A 19,194-nucleotide genomic window follows, 5' to 3' on the forward strand; every position below is an offset into this window, starting at 1 on the left:
GCTTTTCCCTAATTCAACCAGAGGGGTCAGCAGCTTCTGTTCATTGGTTGGGTGCACATATCTGCATCTGACTCTTTCAGCTGCTTGTTGGGTCTTTTGGAGGGCAATCATGATAGGTCCCTTTTTGTGAACACCCCATAGCCTCAGTAATAGTGTCAAGCTTTGGAACTTCCCCTTGAGCTGGATTCCAATTTAGGCCTGTCACTGGACCTCCTTTCCCTCAGGCTCTTCTCCATTTTTTGTCCCTACAGTCTTTCAGACAGGAACAATTGTGGATCAGAGTTTTTGACTGTGGAATGGCAACCCCATATCTCACTTGATGCCCTGTCTTTCTGCTGGAGGTGGGCTCTACAAGTTCCCTCTCTCTACTGTATGTCATTTCACCTAAAGTCCCAGCTTTTGAGTCCTGAGAGTCTCTCAACCTCCAAGGTCTCTGGTACATCCTGGATGCCCCTCCCCCCGCCCCCGCCCCGGCACCTTCCAAGGTTGTCTGTTGCCATTCTTTCTGCTGGCCCTTAGGGCCTCAGTCTTGTTTCCCTCCATCTAATAACTGATCACATACTCCTGTTCCCCTCCCTGTTCCCTTTCCCACCCAGGTCCCTCCCTCCTCCCCCTTCCTGTGATTGCTTTCTTCTCCCTCCCAAGTGGGACTGAGGTATCCTCACTTGGGTCCTTCACCACGTGTTCCACTATGTTCTTAGTGGCCTTGTTTGTGATATCCAGAAACTGTAAAGAATCCAGATGTCCCACGACAGAAGAATGGATACAGAAAATGTAATTCATTTACACAATGGAGTACTACTCAGCTATTAAAAACAATGACTTTATGAAATTCTTAGGCAAATGAATTGAACTAGAAAATAACATCCCGAGTGGGGTAACCTAGTCACAAAAGAACATACATGGTATGCTAAGTGGATATTAGCCCAAAGTACAGAATACCCAGGATACAATCCACAGATCTCAAAAATCATGTTTTATTTTAACATAGCTTTAGATTTGCATTAAAGCTTTATACTCTAGTGTTCCATATAGATTCCACTGTTTCTCTTAGTGTTCACATCTTACACACCAGTATATTTGTCAGGTCCAGTGAAACTTATTAAATAAAAAGTATAGTGTATTTATATTTACTTAGTTTTTATTGTGTTTCCTGTGTCTGTTTCAGGATCCTACAATACATTTAGAAATCATATTTCTCTTGTTTCCTCATAAATGTGACAGAGTCTCGGAATTTTCTGCTTACCCTTTATAGTTTTGAGGAGTAATAGTAGTCCTCCTTTGTTTTATATTTTTTGTTTTGGTTTTGTTGATATTTCTTTTAAAGAATCTCTATGTAGACCTGACTTGCTTTGCACTATGTAATGAAATGTACTTTGTGGCTTGAAATTTCTATCTTACGAATTACTGCCTTTTCCTTTCTTTAGAGATACTTGCCTTTCCATTTGTGTGGTGTTGAGGATCCAAGAGGGGGCTTTGTGCATGTCAAACCAGAACTCTACAGATTGAGCTACATCCCTAAAACCAAGAACCAATGCTTTTAAACACTTTCGTATATGAAGGTTTTTTTTTTTTTTTTTACAAAATGTTTATGGTCTGCGTCTGTGTGTTTTGCCTGCATGTACATACATGTGTGCCCGGTGTCCCAGAAACAAGTCAGATGCTCAGAAATGGGGTTACAGACAACTGTGAACTGCTGTATGGGAACTGAACTCCGGTTCTCTGAAAGAGAAACAAGTGCCATCTCTCTCCAATTCCTACCGTAGTTGACCCTTGCTTTGATATATTTTTATGATAAGATAGTCAAAAGCCTGGGTACACACTGCTTCTGACTTTAAACTAAGGGAACTCAGAAGGATCTGTTACAACTAAGAGAAAAGCATTAGTGCAAGCAATGTGATCAGATCAGAGGCTTGACTAGAAACAGCAGGCAGGTCAGATAAATCCCTGACAGAGAAGCCTTGCTGACAAGAAGGCGATTAGAGACAATCTAGGTTTTATTGATACTTGGAGAAAGAGCCAAGAAGCCAAAGGTGAATCCTACGTTTATGAGCTTTATATTTTGGATGTTATCTTGAATCTGGGCCAAAAAAATTCTTAATTTACAATATATCCATCACCCAATACCTACTTTATCTTTCCATCAGCATATAGTTTTGTGATACTACAATTCCCAGAGTTCCACGCTCCAATTTCATCACCTTCCAGTCTGCCGCACGGATTTCTGGGAGTTGAGGTCTGGTTCCTATTTACCCAAGTTAGAGATAGGGGCCTGCGGAAACATGAAGAGGTAAGGGCATATCCGGGTTGCAGACGGCAACTTTTATCATTTATTTTGAAAATGGCTTTTTTTCTTTTTGTTTGGGATGTGTCACTTTCTTGGGGGTCGAGTTCTCTTCAGCGAGAAGACAAAGGAGAAGGGAGGAGGGAAGGCCGGCCAGACCAGTCCGCTGGGGTGAAGTTCTAGAAGGGCCACAGCCAGGCGGGTTTCCACAGGAATGTTTCCCTCGGGGCAGAGACCTCTGGAGCTGCCTGGGTTCTCACATTCCTAGCTCTCTGGATGCACAAACCAGCCCTTCCCTGGCTGTCCTGCTAGGTCTCACCCGGCAGAGAGTCGTAGGGTGGGAACTTACATTGTCTAGATTTTAAAGACATAGTGGGCCACACTGGGTAGTGCATTTAGACCTTAAAGTTAGAGAATTATACTTTCCTGCGCCAAATTGAGCACAGAACTGGCTCCATGTGCTTTGGAAGAAGAAAGGTATTGCTTCGGGGCAGTTTCCCCTACTGGTTCTGCAGTAAATAGCCCTTTGAGCATGGGGCGGTCCTCATTGAGACCCAGAGCTTTCCAGTTAATGACAGGACAGAAAACGTATCACTTGGTTTTGTCTTCACACTGCAGTGGAATCTTCACTCTGGAACAGTGGGACAAAGAACCTGTTTAGGAATGCTCTCTCCTGCTTTCTTAGTTGCCTGAATTTTTGGACAGAAAACCTATCACTTAGTTTTGTCTTCACACTGCAGTAGAATCTTCACTCTGGAACAGTGGGACAAAGAACCTGTTTAGGAATGCTCTCTCCTGCTTTCTTAGTTGCCTGCATTTTTTAAAGGGTTTGTTGTTGTTTCCTTTTTTCTGTTTTTAAGTTTCCTCTGCCTTAATTATTTTAATTATCCTGTGATGAGATACCTCATACATGAAAAATGAATCTTGTGTATAGCTTAGATGATCATAAAGAACTGTATGCTATACAGGTTAAGAGGAAGGACAGGATTCACATGCATGCCTTACAAGCCCCCTTGGCTTTTCTCTGATTGCTTCTTCCCCCTTTATCTAGGACTTTGCACCAATTATTCCTTTGCCTTTTGTTTGTTTGTTTGGGTTTTGTTTTTTTGTTTCTTACTTTTCCACATATGAGTTTAATCCCTGAACAAAATATTCCTAGTTTCATCTGTTTTTAAACCTTATATAAATGGGAATATATTGTCTTTTTCTGTGATAAGCTTTTTTAAAACAATATTTCTCTATAGAGTCATGTGCGTTGATATGTTTATTCATTTTTAACAAATTAAATTTAGCAGTAACTTTTGGGATTGTAAATAAAGATAAACTTAAAAGGTTTTTTAAAACTTAGTTCCAAAATTATTTTAGATTTTTCAATATAGGTCCAGCTTTTTTTTAGGAATTTTTTAAAAAGATTTATTTTATGTTTATGAGTGCACTGTCGCTGTCTTCAGACACCAGAAGAGGGCATTGGATCCCATTACAGATGGTTGCGAGCCACCATGTGGTTGCTGGGAATTGAACTCAGGACCTCTGGAAGAGCAGTCAGTGCTCTTAACCACTGAACCATCTCTCCAGCCCACTTTTTAGTAATCTTATAATTACAGAAATTTTCTACACTTCATTACAAAATCCCAGTAGACAAGGTCTGTTTTGTAAGAAATGCGTGCTATTTTTCTCGGGGTTTTAAGTCATCTTCGTTTTTGTTCATTTGTCTCTACTCTGTTCTTGTGTGGTTAAATGGCTGTGTTATTTCTCAGAACTTGAATAAGAGTTCTTAATCACTTGAGTTGGCTCATAGCCACGATCCAGTTTTCTACATTGTAGTGTCTAGGCTACAAGTTGGTAAGAGAAGACACTCTTCATATTTTCTGTCCTTCAGAATTTCTTTTCTAATGGCTTCAGATCTTATGTTCTCACGTGGCTTCAGGTTTTTCTGTGTTGAGCCTCAGACTTCCTCCTGGTAAGAATTTTAGCCAGTCATGTTTGTTGTTGCTTCAGACCAGTGCCTTGGGTTTGAGAGTTCTAAGAGCTGCTCAACTCAGTGTAGGTATCAGTGACATAGACTGATATATTTCCTAGGCATTTATTCCATCTGAAACCATTTTCCTTCCTTCATACCAATATTCTGTCAAACTATACCAACAGTTCGAAATTTGAGTGCTTTTATTTATGTGTCTGTTTGTTTTACTTTTTTAACATCATTCTCCTAAAGGCCTCTCTGGTTGAATCCCTCCTTTGTATTTCTGCTATTGCCGCCCTAGTCTGGACCTTCATGCCTTATACCTCAGTAGTTTTCCTAGCTGGTTACTCTAGTTATCTTCTAATCCATATGGCCTTAAACACTTCTTACTCTTTGACTCCTATTGGACTGATAAATTTCTTCCTAATACCTGTGTGTTCAGGTCTGGTTGAGAATCCTTTAGTTCACGTATTTAAGGCTATTCGAAGTGAGAGTCTAAATAGGGGTTCAGTTATCTCACAGTATGTGGTCTGTCTCTTTATATTTGCTTCCCCATGTCTCCTTTTCTTTGTCACACCCAATCTTTCATGTACCCATTTAAGAATGCCATTCTGAAATCATCCTTACCACTTTAGCTCCCAGTTTACCCCTTTCTTCTGCAAACTTTCCTAATTTGAACATGTTTCTCTATTATTATTTATTTAGATTCCCTCTCTTTATAGGCACGTGCACACAGTTATAAGAGGATATACGTTTTCTCCCTAAATATATTACAAATTCCTTGATGGAATCTATGCCTAGAATATCTTTATTTTCCACAAGTTGTATCTTATTAACTTTTCTACTGCTGTGAAAAGACAGTCTGACCGAAAGCAGCTTGGAGAAGAAAGGGTCCTTTCTAGCTCACAGCTCTCAGGTCACACTCCATCAGGGAGGGAAGTCAGGGCAGGAACCTGTGGGCAGGAGCTACAGCAGAATCAATGGAGGGATGTTGCTTACCAGCTAGCCCCTCACGGCCTGCTTTTTTATAGTACTCAGGACCACAAGCCCAGGTGTGGCACTGTACACAGTGATCCATGCCCTCCTGTATCAATCAAGAAAGCACACTATAGGTTTGCCCATAGGCCAGTTTGGTGACGGCATTCTCTCAATTCAGGTTCCCTCTTCTAAAATGACTCTGGCTTGTGCTGTTTGACATAAAACTAGCCAGTACAAGTAGCTAACACAATGCCTCTTGTGCACATAGGCATTTAGTGAATATATAATCAAGTACTCAGGGCAGTAGAATGTTGAAGACATGTCTTTGAGCAAATGGATCACTGGCGGGTAATATAGACTGGGGAATATATTTTCAGACTTTCTGTGTCTTATACTTTCCCTATGGATTTTGTTTTGCTTTACATCTGTTCCAGGGTAAATAGCTGTGTGAAGGATGAAGAGCATGTCCTGGAGGAACTGGAAACAGAAGGTGAGAGGCAGCTCAAGAGCCTCCTTCAACATCAACTTGATACCTCTGTCTCCATTGAAGAGTGGGTATTGATTTGTAAACAGATTATAATAGACTCTCACCTATGGGTTATTTATCCCTCTTAAAGCTAGATGGGAGAGCTCACCCAAGCACTTTCTTCAGAAGACCTCTTCAGATGCAATCAGATTTTGCTTTTGTGACTTTCTGTAGGGAGGTTAAGTGTATATCATACTAAGCCCGGGTTAAGCACTTTTACTGTGTTCTACTATAGCACCCTGTATTTCCCCTAATGTTGCTTCCTTTCTGATACTCTTCATATAGATGGCAGCTCTTTTGGGTTTCCTATAGAAGATTTATTTTGTGTGCTGGTATGCGGGGTGGGGAGAGGAGAGGAGAGGAAAGGGGAGGTAGAGGAGGTAGTATTTATGTCAACCCCTTGTGCGCCAGTGCCTGCAGAGGCCGGAGGGGTTTGGATCCCCTGGTGATTCAGGTGGTTACATTCTGCCCTGTGAGTGCTAGGAACTGACCCAGGTCCTATGTAAGAGCAGTAAGAGTCTTTAACCGCAATGCCATGTCTCTCAGCCCTTGAGTTTTTTCTTTCATCTGTGAACTCTTAGAGAGTACACAGCATCTAATGTCTAGCATGGCCTCAGTTAACATTTGTTAATTTAGTCCTGGATCTGTGGGGGAATTCCATTTTGTTGCTATGGCACTTCACCTAGGCAATAAAATGGAAGAGAGACTTTGCCTATGAGCTTCATTGGGCCTGTTTTAATAGGAAGCCCCATCAGTGCGAATTCAACCACAAGATGTTCTTACGCACTTCTTTTGTGTTTTGCAGATGTATCTCTAAGAAAAAGAGCTTTGCCCCTGGGACTATGTACAAGCCCTTTGGGAAGGAAGTAGCCGGGACAATGACTTTGTCCCAGTTCCAGACATTACATGAAAAAGACCAGGAAACTGCTTCTCTCAGGGAACTAGGGCTCAATGAAACAGAAATATTGATCTGGAAAAGCCATGTTTCAGGTGAAAAGGTAAACAGGCTGTTTTCTTAAATTATTTCTTTATTTTCATTTACGCCACTTGGTAGGGAGCAGCAGGATACTCAGGAGATAAATCTCATGCCTGGGTCTGCACTTTATGCTGGGGTGTGGAAACCATGAGCAGGCGGGTACAGCTGAACTCCCCAACATCGTAGTTGCTTCATTTTGTGATTGAGACCTTTTTGTTCTGAGTTTTGATGAAACTGAGTGTTGGGTCTGAATCTTCTTTAAGATAGAAACATTGGCTAAAGAGAAGCTGTTGATTAGCCCTTAACTAAAACTTCCACAAACACTTCCAGTGTCTGGGCCTTTTTCATCTTCTGTCTTACTTGAGGTCTCAGAGTCACGTTTGTGCTGCGTCCTTTTAGATATAAAGCATCTTATTTCCCTGCTTTCAGAGGACAAAGCTGAGGGCAACTCCTGAAGCAATCCAGAAACGGCTTGAAGATATTAAAGAAAGGATCTCGGAGCGCCAGCGCATCCTCTGCCTGCCACAGAGGTTTTCAAAGAGCAAACAGCTGACCCGAAGAGAGATGGAAATTGAAAAGTCTTTATTTCAGGGAACTGATCGTCACTCCTTCCTTAAGGCTCTTTATTACCAAGGTATGGGATCCTCACTGACTCTGAAATCTTCTTTAACTGGAAGAAAGATTTAACATCAGGCTATTAGATATGGGGGATTAGCGAAAGACAAGGTATTACTACTCTTGCAAAATATAAAGTCCCACAAGAGATACAAATATGTGTATAGTTACTAGCATGGAAAGGGTTATGATAGAGGGTTTAATCAAATGCCAAGGTGGCACAGAACACAAATGATGTACTATCTCAGCAGGGCAACGGGCATTTTTTAATGTAAAGGGGAAAGAACATTACCTCCAGTGAGCGGATAAGAGCCATACCATGGAAGGATCTGGTACATGTAGGGAGCAGGGAGAAGTTCAGAGTGGCAGTGGAACAGGGTATGGTCAGGAACGATGTCTGATACACGAAAGAGAATATACAGCTAGATCGTGATGAGTCTTTAGGCTGAACTATAACAGAGTGCAAAATCTGCCCATAAACAGTATGTGTCTTAACTGTAAAGTAATTGTTTAGCAGGTAATTTTACTCTGCATGGTGGAAGGTATAGAGAAATTAAGAAATGGTCTCTGGCCTCGTACTAGTCAGCTTAGAGGTGCTCACATGTACCCTTTAGGAGTAATGATAGATATAGTGGCCCAGTGCCACAGAAGTTCAGAGTTTTATTGGTGTGACTGAAGAGGGCCTCTCAGAAGAGGTAAGATGTAAATATTCTATTAAGCTTCTATTAGAGAGAAAGTAGCATTTCAGTTGTAGTACTTGGTTTCAGTTGTTAACTGGGTGAATTTGAAGAGATCGAGTTAGAAAGGTAGCTCAAAGTACTTGGCTCTGATTTGTTTGATATTACAAAGGTCTATGAGTTCGTTTTTCAGTTCATGTGTTTGAATACCATAAGATGATAAAAACTTGATTTGGAAATGATGAATGTGGTGGCCAGTAAAGGGATGTAGAGAGGAAAGAGAGTGGCATTAAAGTCATTGAGTTAGCAATTTGTCAACTGGAATGCTGACAGCAGAATTGAGAGGTAGAATTAGTTATAGGTGACATGACAAAGGAAGAATTGAGCAAACATGTTGACTGAGGATGAAGGAGGAGACTCATTGACTAAGGACAGGAATATAGCAAGATACCTCACATGTTTCAAGGCTGTGGAACTTAATTCTTGGAATATTAAGTCTTTAGTGGATATTTTGAGGAAGGACGGTGTGTTTCATTTGAACAGGCTGAGTTTGTGAGGACGGTGGGATGAGGATATGCAGATTCTGATGCAGCAATGAAGCTGAGGAGAAAAGTCAGAAGTGGGTCTATGGGGCTAGTACTCATCTGCTTTATGATATGGGATGGGAAGGTAAAGATAGGCTATACAGGTGGCGAGCTGTGGTAACGGGAAGAAGGAGGAAAGAATGGCTTTCTATGGAGAGACATGGCATACTGCATGTGAATATTGACTCTGGAAGCAGGCTGCCTGGGGCAAACCTGGCTCCCCCACTTACTAGGTGTGCAGTAGCGATCGCGTTACCTCTCTGCACTTCAGTGACTTTCTCTGGGAAATGAGAGTATCAGTTGTGGCCATGCTGTGGAGTTGTTAGGATGAAGTGAGAGAACACATAGAAATCAGAGCAGGACCTAGTAATGGGGTGGGGGGGTGGAAGAGTGTGTGTGTGTCTCTGTTTCTCTTTCCTATCTTTGAAACCCCTTACTTTAAACCTTCACAGCATACCACAAAAAGACAAGTGCAGACAAGTGCATGACCTCAATGAAGAGGAAGATAAAATTAGGCACAAAAGGCAAGTTGAGAGTTTTCTTACAGTGTTAGATTTAGGACTGGAAACTAGAGTCCCAGACTTCTAAGTTGAGCACTTATTTGATTCCATATTCACTATATGACAATGTTTATAGGAAATGACCCAAAGAGAACATACTGTCCTGATATGAAAGAGAGGAGTTAGTCAAAGTTGTCAAGATTTTACATTTAGTTTTTACTTCTATGTTTTTACTTTTGTAGCTTTATTGTTCCAGGCAGACATTGACCTTGCTGGTTTTTAGGTCCCCTTGCACAAATAATTTTGAATATCATTAATCAATGTAACTATTGATGATGATGATGGTAATAATTATATCATAAGTAGAATTTTATTTTGAAATGAACTTGCAGTAAAATTGCATGGGGCCTTCTTTCGGTGTACAATTCTGTGAATTGTAAATCATGTAGATTTCATGTATCCACCACCACAGTCAAGAGGGGGAACAGCTCCATCATGCAAACTCTCCTCATACTCTCTCCGTTGCAGTCCCTCCGCATTGCTTGCCCCAGTCCCTGGCTATCACTTATCCCCATTACTTCTGTTTTACCTTTTAGAGACTTTCATATAAATGGAGTCATGTGGTGTGTAACATTGTGAGGCTGGCTTCTTTCACTCACCATAATGCTTTGGAGACTCATCCAAGTTGTTGTTTATATCAATAACTCATTCCCTTTTGTGGAGTCCCATTTCATCGTGCGGATATTCCATATCCATTCACGTATTGAAGTGGATTTGGGTTTTCCAGGTTATGGTCTTTATGAATGATATTGATATTAACATTCTTGTGCAGGTTTTTGTGTGAACATAAGTTTTTATTTCTCTAAGGTAAATATCTAGCAGTGGGATTACTGGGTCATATGGTAAGTGCACGTTTAACTTTATATGAAACTGCCAAACCATTTTCCAGAGTGGCTGGACCATTTTGCCTTCCCACCAGTGGTGTATGAGAGTTCACTTGCTCTCCATCTTTGTCAGCATTTGCTGTGATTGCTCTGATAGGTGTGAAGTGATGCCTCCCTGTCGTTTTAATGTGCCTTTTCCCCTGTTGTTTTAATGTGCCTTTTCCCTTGTTGTTTTAATGTGCCTTTTTTTAATGGCTAATGGTGCTGAGCAGCTCTCCGTTTGCTTTTTTGTCATCGTTATATCCTGTTTGTTAAGGTTTCAGTTCATGTCTCTGTCATTTTATCATTGCATTATTTTTTCTTCCTATTGACTTTTGAGATGACTCTATATATGCTAAACGTAGTCCTCCATAGGACGTATGCTTTACAATTTTTTTTTGCAGTCTAGAGCTTGTAATTTTATTCTCTTAGTAGTATGTTTTTAATTGTGCTAAGAGATACATAAGATGTACTATTGTAACCATTTTAAGTATTTACTTCTGGGGTATTAGGTATACACATTTTTTTGGTAACTATTATCAGCATCCATCTCCAGAGCTTTTAAAGTTACACACATTAAAAGCTGCTTTATCTTACCTCACACCCTATACCTTCTAGCAACCTCCATTATACTTTTTGTGAATTTGAGTACTCTATGTACCTCACATAAATAGAATCGTGCAATATTTTATCCTTTATGATTGGATTATTTCACTTAGCATAAATGTGTTCATTGCCGATTCATATTGTCGCATGTGTCAGAATCCCATTCCTTTTGTAAGGCTGCATAATATTCCATTGACTATACATACTGCTTTGTTCACTTCATTCATCTGTGGACACTTCAATTACTTCCATTTTGTACTTATTGTGAATAATGCTAATGTGAACATTGGTGAACAAATGTTTGATATCTGCTTTCAGTTCTTTGTGTACATATATAGAAATGGAATTGCTGGATCTTATAATTCTGTTTCCTTTTTGATGAACCTCCCTACTGCTCTCTATACAGACTGTCATTTTGTATTCCTACCAGCAATGCATAGTAGTTCCGGTTCCTCTAAATTCTCAGGAACACATGTTATTTTTGGTCTTTTCTCTTTTTGGATAATTGTTACTTTAAAAGGCATGGCTTATCTCATTGGTACTTTTGATTTGCATTTTCCTACCTAATGCAGCTGTGTTTTTTTCATATACTATTTGACCATGTATCTTCTATGAATAGCTATCCATTCAAGTATCTCCATATTAATCACTTCTCAGATACATGATTTGTAAATATTTTCTCTTGTTCTATGTCTGCCTTTAACTTTTCATAGTATCCTTTAATGCACAGAGTTCTCTCATTTTTCTTCCCTTATTCTGCTTTTCTGAGACAGGGTTTTTCTGTGTAGCCCTGACTGTCCTGGAACTCACTCTGTAGACCAGGCTGGCCTCAAACTCAAAGATCCACTTGCTTCTGTCTCCTCAGTTCTGGGATTAAAGGTGTGCACCACCCCACCACCACCAGGCCATTCTCCTTCCTTATCCATGCTTCTGTTAGCATATCCAATATCAAGAAGCCATTTCTTCTATGTTACCTTGTAAGCCATTTTATTTTTTGTGTTGCTGGTTAGTCTTTGATCCATTTTGAGTTAATTTTGCACATGGCATAAGATAAGGCTTCAGTTTTCTAGTATACTTGCTGCTGTTCAGTTTTCCCAGGATCATTTTTTGAAGACTTCTTTCTGCACTGAATAATCTTATTACTCTGTTCAAAGATCATTTACCATATGGATGAGAGTTTATTTCCAGGCTCTCTGGTAGTATATGTGTCTGGCTTTATACCAATAGCATGCTGTTTTGTTTTGTTTTGTTTTGTTTTGTTTCTCTTTGTTTCATTTCATTTCTTTTCCTTTCATTTGAGACAGGGTCTCTCTACAAACCCTGTTTAGTCCATTTAATGTTGTAAACATTGGCGTGCCAGCTGGTGGTTTTATCATGCAGGTCTTGTTGAGGCAACCATATTATTGCAACTATAGGTGCAGCTTCTCATGTGGTTTGACTGAGGTTTTTAGTTTGCTTAAAGTATTAGCTTGTTGATAAGATTTACATTTATTATTTTGTTCATTTGTTTATAGAATTAGTTTTATTTAGTATGCAATTTTAGTTAGCTTGATGAAATTCCTTCCACCCCCTACCAGTGTGTGTGTGTGTGTGTGTGTGTGTGTGTGTGTGTGTGTGTGTGTGTGTCTTTTATTCCCTAGCTGGTTTACCTGGTTATCTTAAGGATTACAATTAACGTCTTAGATTAAACTAATTAGATCATATTCATGGCAACATAATTTTAATCATATTTAAAATGTGGTTATGTTTCTGTTCTCTTATACTGTTACCAGACAGATTGCATATGTGTACATTTTTAAGTACAATAGCAGTTTTGTAATTCCTGCTTTACATCAGATCAGATGAAGAGTAATTAGAAAGGAAAGGACACTTGTACCATGTTTTCTGTTTACCTATGTAGTCAACTTTAGGAGTGCCATTCCTCTTATTCATTCATTTTGACCTAAAGGATTTATTTTCTTGTAGGGTATATCTTCTGGTAATGAATTCTTTATCTGATAATTTCTTCCTCAGTTGTTAATTATAGTTTTTATAAACATACTATTAGCCTAAATTACTTATTACAAAATAATGAATTTCATTGTGACATTTTCTTATGTGTTATATTTCTTAGATAACATACTTTAGTTGTAGTCATCCTCTTGTTATGTACTAGTTCTTCTTTTCCCTCTCTGAAGAAGTTTTGATGGATGAAAACTTTTGGTGCGCAGCCTTCTCTTGTAGCACAAATATTCCACCTTATTGCTTCTGCCTTTTGTGGCTTCTGCTAAGTCAGTTGTTATTTTCCTTGGATCTCTTTCCATGAGTCTCTCTCTTCTCTTGAGTTGCTTTTGTAACGGTTCACTCTTGGGCTGGAGAGACAGCTTAGTCAATAATGTGCTTGCCCTGTAAATGTGAGAACTTGAGTTCAAACCCAGAACTCACATAAAAGCTGGGCATAGTGACATGTGCTTGAAATCCTGGGGCTAAAGAGCAAAGTTAGGTGGATCCCTGAGCCTTCCTGCTTGGAGAGCGCCAAACCAATGAGAGATCCTGTCTCAAAAAGCAAAGTGGATGGCTCCTGAGGAACAACAGTGAGGTTATTCTGTGTCCTGTACATACGTGGTCACTTATGTGCATGTCAAGCCTCTGTAATATTAGTCACCCCTCACACGTACACATACAGACACATACATGTGCATGCACACATGTATACACACAAATATTTACTCTTTGCATTCTTTTTTGGTAGTTTGGATGTGTATATGTAAGACTATATTCCTTTGGGTTTATTCTACTTTGAGTCTGTTGAGCTTTTTTGATGTGTAGATTCCTCTTTTCCATCAGTTCGGAGATGTTGCTGGCCATTGCTTCTCGAAACGTTTTCTTTTCCTGCCCCCACTTTCAGCCTCTGAGAGTCCTGTGATCTGTCCGTGCTGTCTTTGAGGGTTAATCATTTGTCTCATTCTCTGAGGCTGTTAATATTTCCTTGCCCTTGTTTGTTTTTCCTTCCTGGACTGCATTATTGTTCTCTGAGTAGATAGTGGGGTTATCTTCAAGTTGATGGAGTCTTTCTTCTGCTAGCTCAAATCTGTTAAGTTCTATTCATTCGGGAAGTGGTCACGTCAGTAACTGTGCATGCAGCTCCAGAGTTTCTGCTAGGCTCTTCATTTTCATTTCCTCTGCTTAGTTTAGTTTCTATTTTATCAGATAGTTTAGAGTTTTTTCCTTCAGTTGCTGAAGGAACTTAGAATAACTGTTTTAAAGTTTTATCTAGTTAGCTTAGCGTGATTCTGTTGATTCTTTTTCTCTTCCTATGTATGGGTCATACTTTCCTCTTTCATTATAATATGTTGCATTTTTGTTGAAAATGAGAGATTTTAAATAGTATAATGTGGAAATTCTAAAAATCAGTCCAATTATTGCCACTGCCCCATGGATCTGCTGATGCCATTATTTAGTAGATTTTTTTTGTATTTAATTCTAAGAATTATGCCTTCTCTCTGCTTCCTTAGCAAAGTAATCCTCTAAAGATTGAAAAGAGTTTCTTTCCTTAAAGTTCTTGAACCAGAATGTCTATCATCCCTTGCTTGAGGGTCTATGCGTGTGTAGCTTGGAACACTCTTTCAATACTCAAGGCTTGCTGGCTCTGCCTTTGACGTCACTTACCACTCATGCTAAGCCTAATGTCAGCCCAAAGTGAGATAGTAGGGTCTTCTCGGATCCCAGCTGTCCTGGGCACATACACAGATTTGTTTGTGTTCATTGCCTCCCAGATTCTTGAGAACATATCTGAATCTTTCAAAGCCTGCTTTTCCTTTTAAGTTTCTACAAGGATTCTGTACATTTTGATCCTCCTTGCCCTTCACTCCCTCCCCTCCCGTCCTTCATGTTCCCTTTCTCCACATCTCACCCTCCCCATCTTCCTGTGCTTTTTTTTTTTAATACCCGCAACAAGTACAATTCCAGCAGCTCATATGTGCATGGGTAGAGGGCAGTGCACTAGAGCATAGGCACCCTACCGGGGGCCATATCCTTTCAGAAAATGAACAGCCATTAACTGCCAATAATTCCTCAGCTCAGGGTGGGGGCTTATGTTTCCCTGGCCCCTGCCCCACTCGCATGCTGGAATGCTGGCTGTCTTGATCCTGTGTGGGATCTTTTCATTGGCCCCTTTTAGCCTCCAGTGTTAATCCCATGTCAAGCAGATGTACTGTATACAACTTCTGCAGTTCATTTTGACAAATGCCTTGGGGATGAACTCTTCCTACAGTGAGGGATATCAGTGAGCTCAAAGACAGACAGTCTTCAGGATGTAGCTTTCCCACGGGTGCCAGGCATATGAAATAGCAGAGTTTCTGAGGGTGGGCTTTTGTGATGTTCTAGCACTCTTCTACCCCTTTGAGTTCAGCTGCTGCCAAGTTATAGCTCCTATAATGACAGTAATGTTCACTCTTTTTAGGGCTTTGAAGCTGGGGAGAAGAGATGAGATTATGAAAAGTTGAAATGCTACACACGTTACTTACTAATCTTACTTTTTCTTGAAATACCGTTCCATGTTTTATTGCAAGCTTTTAATTTTCTCCCCAAATTGATTTTGACTTCTTTTTCCCAGTGTTCTTTTGCTTTTAGGACACAGATCTTTAGAGGTTTTTACTTTGTCACTCCAGAATTGCCTTCTCGCCATCATTTTTCCTCTGCCCTATTAATATTATTGCATTGGGGGAAGAGAAGGCTTTTATAGCATAGAGCTGGGTCATTTTTTTTCTACTTTATTGAGTTAGCATTTACTGCATACCATAAAACTCGTTCCTTAAGCGCACAATTCAGTGATTTGTGGTAAATTTATAGAATTCATCAACCATAACAACAATCTAGTTTTAGGACATTGCCGACACCTCAAGGACTGCTATTAGTTTTTGTTTATACTCGCATCTCGGGCAGCCAGTGAGAAAATACCTGTCCCTATGGGTTTACCTACTTGGGACATTTTATATAAATGATTGGTGCTCTCAACTTCAGTATAACGTTTTCATTATATCTAGAACATTCTATCTAGAACTAGTATTTTTCCAGTGTTTCTTCAGTGATTCAGTGTGCATGCGGAGACTATCTTCACCCCTTACCCAAGTACTTTGCACTCTCAGCTTCCCTTTCTTGTTTGCACAGAGCCTCATGGTTAATCAGAAGTGACACCATGTGGCTTTTTCAGGTCTTTCCTGAACATGCACAAACCTACGTCTGTGGATTGTCTGTCTGTCTGTCTGTCCGTAGATATGTATGTATGTGGGTAGACCTGTACATATGCTTGATGTTTTTAAAACCTCATAAACCTTTCATTTCCTAGATTTTGCCTTTTGAAGTCTTTTATTAACTTGTGTTTTCTCCAACTGTTATCTTCACCTCTATGAAATTCAACAATGGCCTATGAATATTTTTGCCCAAAGCTCCTAGAAGAAAAGGTTGTGATCACTTTCTGAGCTTTGAGTTTGTTCAGATAAAGGGAGTGTCCCTTGAATTTCCTGAAGGAAATTCCACAAGGCTGCTGCCTCATTCTTCGCCCTCTACTGGTGGCCCTGTTGCTGGTTTTTGTTGTTGTTTTTTTTCCTCTATGATTTCGAATCACAGGCTTTGAAGGTTAATCACTAAAATAGGAGTTGGGATGGAAGTAGGGTATATTAAAGCTCTGAAAAACTAATTACTCTTACAGAGATCCAGCTATTCTTCCTAAGAGATCTTTCCCAGGGTGTTTGACTATTTTCTAGAATTTTAAGAGTTGGTTCTAGCGATTTTTCTTATTGCCTTTTTAGAAAAGATGTTTCAAAGGTTCCTACTCTGTTTTTTCTGACATCATTTTAATGGCATGTAGTTCAAAGCTCTGGTTTGTGATTTTGATGCCATGTAAGCTACTGCTTTTTGAGACTTCTTTTTTTGGTCTTACAATGACAATTTCTTTCTAACTCAGGGTCATATCAATTTTCTTCTGTGTTCTAAAAGACTACAGTTTCAGCTCACACATTTAAGTCTATGATCCATTTTGAGTTACTTTGGCGTATGGTAGAGATTTATATTCCTCTGGGTGCGCACGCGTGCACACACACACACACACACACACAGAGAGAGAGAGATAGATAGAGAGAGAGAGAGAGAGAGAGAGAGAGTATATATAGATTATATATACAATTAGCATTACATATAAAAACACTGCCATTCACATTAAAATTGTCTTGACACCATTGTAGAAAGTCAATTTCCCATAAATGTATTTCAACTTTTTTCTTTCTGTTTAGTTTCTTGTTGTATTTTATAAGGGTCTCATGTAGTTTAGGCTGGTCCTGAACTACTATATAGCCAAGGATAGTCTTGACCATCTGATCTTCTTATTTCCACCTTCCAAGTAATAGGATTAAGCAGCTAAGTCTGGCTGTCTTTCTATTTTCAGCAGCTTGATGAGTTCTGAGCATGAATTCCTTTGTTTACATTCTAGATCTCTAACCACTTACTGTCCACTACTGTTTATTATCCACAGACTTCAGATGGACCCATATATTCTCACCAAGTTTTGTAACTCTACTTTGTGGGTTAGGCTAGGTAAGCTTTCTAACTCCACTGCGTGAGATAGATGGAGTGAAGGGAGTTTATTTTGTCTTACCTAGAAACAGAAGTCCTAGAAGCTGATACTTCGGAAGGCTTATTTATGCCAGTCATTGTGCTGAACACTTTTTTTCAAACTGATGCATTTACTTCTGGCAACAGCTCCATAAGATGTGACACTATTACACATATTTTACCGATGACAAAACTGAGCTTCTGAGGAAAATAAGTAACTTTCCCCAAACCCAGGTGTTAATTAGATATGCTGTCCCTGAAATATACCATGTTTAGAAAAATCAATTATGTGTTGGTCATGGCACTTTTTTAAAAGATTTATGTATTTATTATATATAACTACGCTGTTAACTGTCTTCAGTCACACCAGAAGAGGGCATCAGATCCCATTTCAGATGGTTGTGAGCCACCACGTGGTTGCCAGGATTTGAACTCAGGACCTCTGGAAGAGCACTGGGTGCTCTTAACCACTGAGCCATCTCTCCAGCCCAGCCATGGCACTTGTGTATATGATTTCAAAAGAGTCTATCTTGAAACTGCCTTCTTTTCCTTTGCAGTATGGAAGGGAACTTCAGCCTTCTTGTATACCAGGAAAATGCTCTGCCACTGAGCTAGATCTCCAACTGTTGAGGTCTGAAATATACTCTTTGGCCGTGATTTTTCTCCTTTTGGTTATTTTTTTTTTTCCATTTTTGAAAGAGTCATGCCATGTAATGCTGACAGGCCTGGTACTTGCTGTGTGGCCCAGGCTGGCCTTGAGCTTTTGGTAACCAACTGCTCTAAGTCTTTCAAGTGTGGAGATTACAGGCCTGCACCACCATACCCAGCTGTAGTCTTCTTACCTGACCAGCTCTCAGAATTCTCTTAGACCTGTTATGCCATGTGTTTAATCGGTCGAGATCTCTACTTCTTTTCTCTTTTTATTTTTATTTTTATTTTTTATTTTCTAAATGTCTTTATTTCTTCATCGAAAAATTCATACAATATATGTTGACCATCTCTCCCTTCTTCCTCTTCTAATTTCTCCCATGCCACCAAAGTCATGTCCTTTGGTCCCGAGGCTCGAGTTCGCTCGCGGGGTTCTGCCCACGGGCTCTCCGCGGTGGCAGCGACCAGGAAGATCTGCGCCGCCTCTTCCGGGAGCCTCCGTGCACCAGGGTTCCAGATGGCCTCCGGGCTTTTTCTCTTTTTATTAATCATTCTATTAGTTTACATCTCAAATGATAGCCAACTTCCTGGTTACCCCTCCACAACCCACGCATCCCTCATCTGCCCTCTTCTCCCTCCCCCCTTTACCTCTATGAGGGTGCTCACCCACCCACCCACCCTCTCCCACCCCACGGCTCCAGATTCCCTACACTGCAGGTCTCTACTTTTTTTTTCTTTTGCTTTAATCTCTCTTCTTTTGCCTGGTTGGTTCCTCTTCCTTCCCAGTCTCATTCAGATTCAACCTCAGAGAGTCAACCTACCTACCTTCCTTCCTTCCTTCCTTCTTTCCTTCCTTCCTTCCTTATTTCTTTATTTCTTTATTGTCTCTATTTCATGCCTCTTTAGACAAGGCTCAGCTAGTTGTCCTTCTTTAGCCTGCCTTGTGAGCTCTGCTGGAGAAAAGTCCTGTTGGGTCATTAGTACTTCACTAAATTCCTCATCTCTGGCGCCATCTAAAGCTTGCCCCTCACCCCTCTGTCTGTATCTCCTAGTCCCCAATCAGCCCTCTGTTTCATTCCCTTATCAGGACTATTGGAGATCTTCATTCCTTCCCCTAACCTACCCTTTCATTATTTTTAGCAGATGGCTTTCTGTCCAATTCAAAGCAGCAAGAACGTCCATCTCAAGTGCGCCCCCAGCACTTTGCTGACTTGCTTTCTCATTCTCCCTTTCTCTCCCTTCACTGAGAGATAGGGGACTCTGGTGCTTAGTGCTAATCTTTATACTCCAGGGCTGGATTCCATCCTTATCTCCCAAGGAACTTCAGCT

General features: G+C 40.2%; 2 protein-coding genes across 2 annotated transcripts in view; one reads left to right on the plus strand and one right to left on the minus strand.

Moving 5' to 3' along the window:
* The window catches only part of LOC116888646 (collagen alpha-5(IV) chain-like), a 760,537-nt gene that overhangs the window by 376,579 nt on the left and 364,764 nt on the right, over positions 1-19,194 (minus strand). The window lies entirely within an intron of this gene.
* Rbm41 (RNA binding motif protein 41) overlaps positions 2,233-19,194 on the plus strand; it is a 43,736-nt gene continuing 26,774 nt past the window's right edge. Inside the window, exons 1-4 of the mRNA XM_032889939.1 lie at positions 2,233-2,290; positions 5,657-5,773; positions 6,554-6,746; positions 7,154-7,358. Of these exons, the coding sequence (XP_032745830.1) occupies positions 2,283-2,290; positions 5,657-5,773; positions 6,554-6,746; positions 7,154-7,358 (523 nt within the window). The 5' untranslated portion in view covers positions 2,233-2,282. The remainder of the gene's footprint in view (positions 2,291-5,656; positions 5,774-6,553; positions 6,747-7,153; positions 7,359-19,194) is intronic.

Source organism: Rattus rattus, chromosome X (genome assembly GCF_011064425.1).
Source record: "Rattus rattus isolate New Zealand chromosome X, Rrattus_CSIRO_v1, whole genome shotgun sequence".
Lineage (NCBI taxonomy): Eukaryota > Metazoa > Chordata > Mammalia > Rodentia > Muridae > Rattus > Rattus rattus.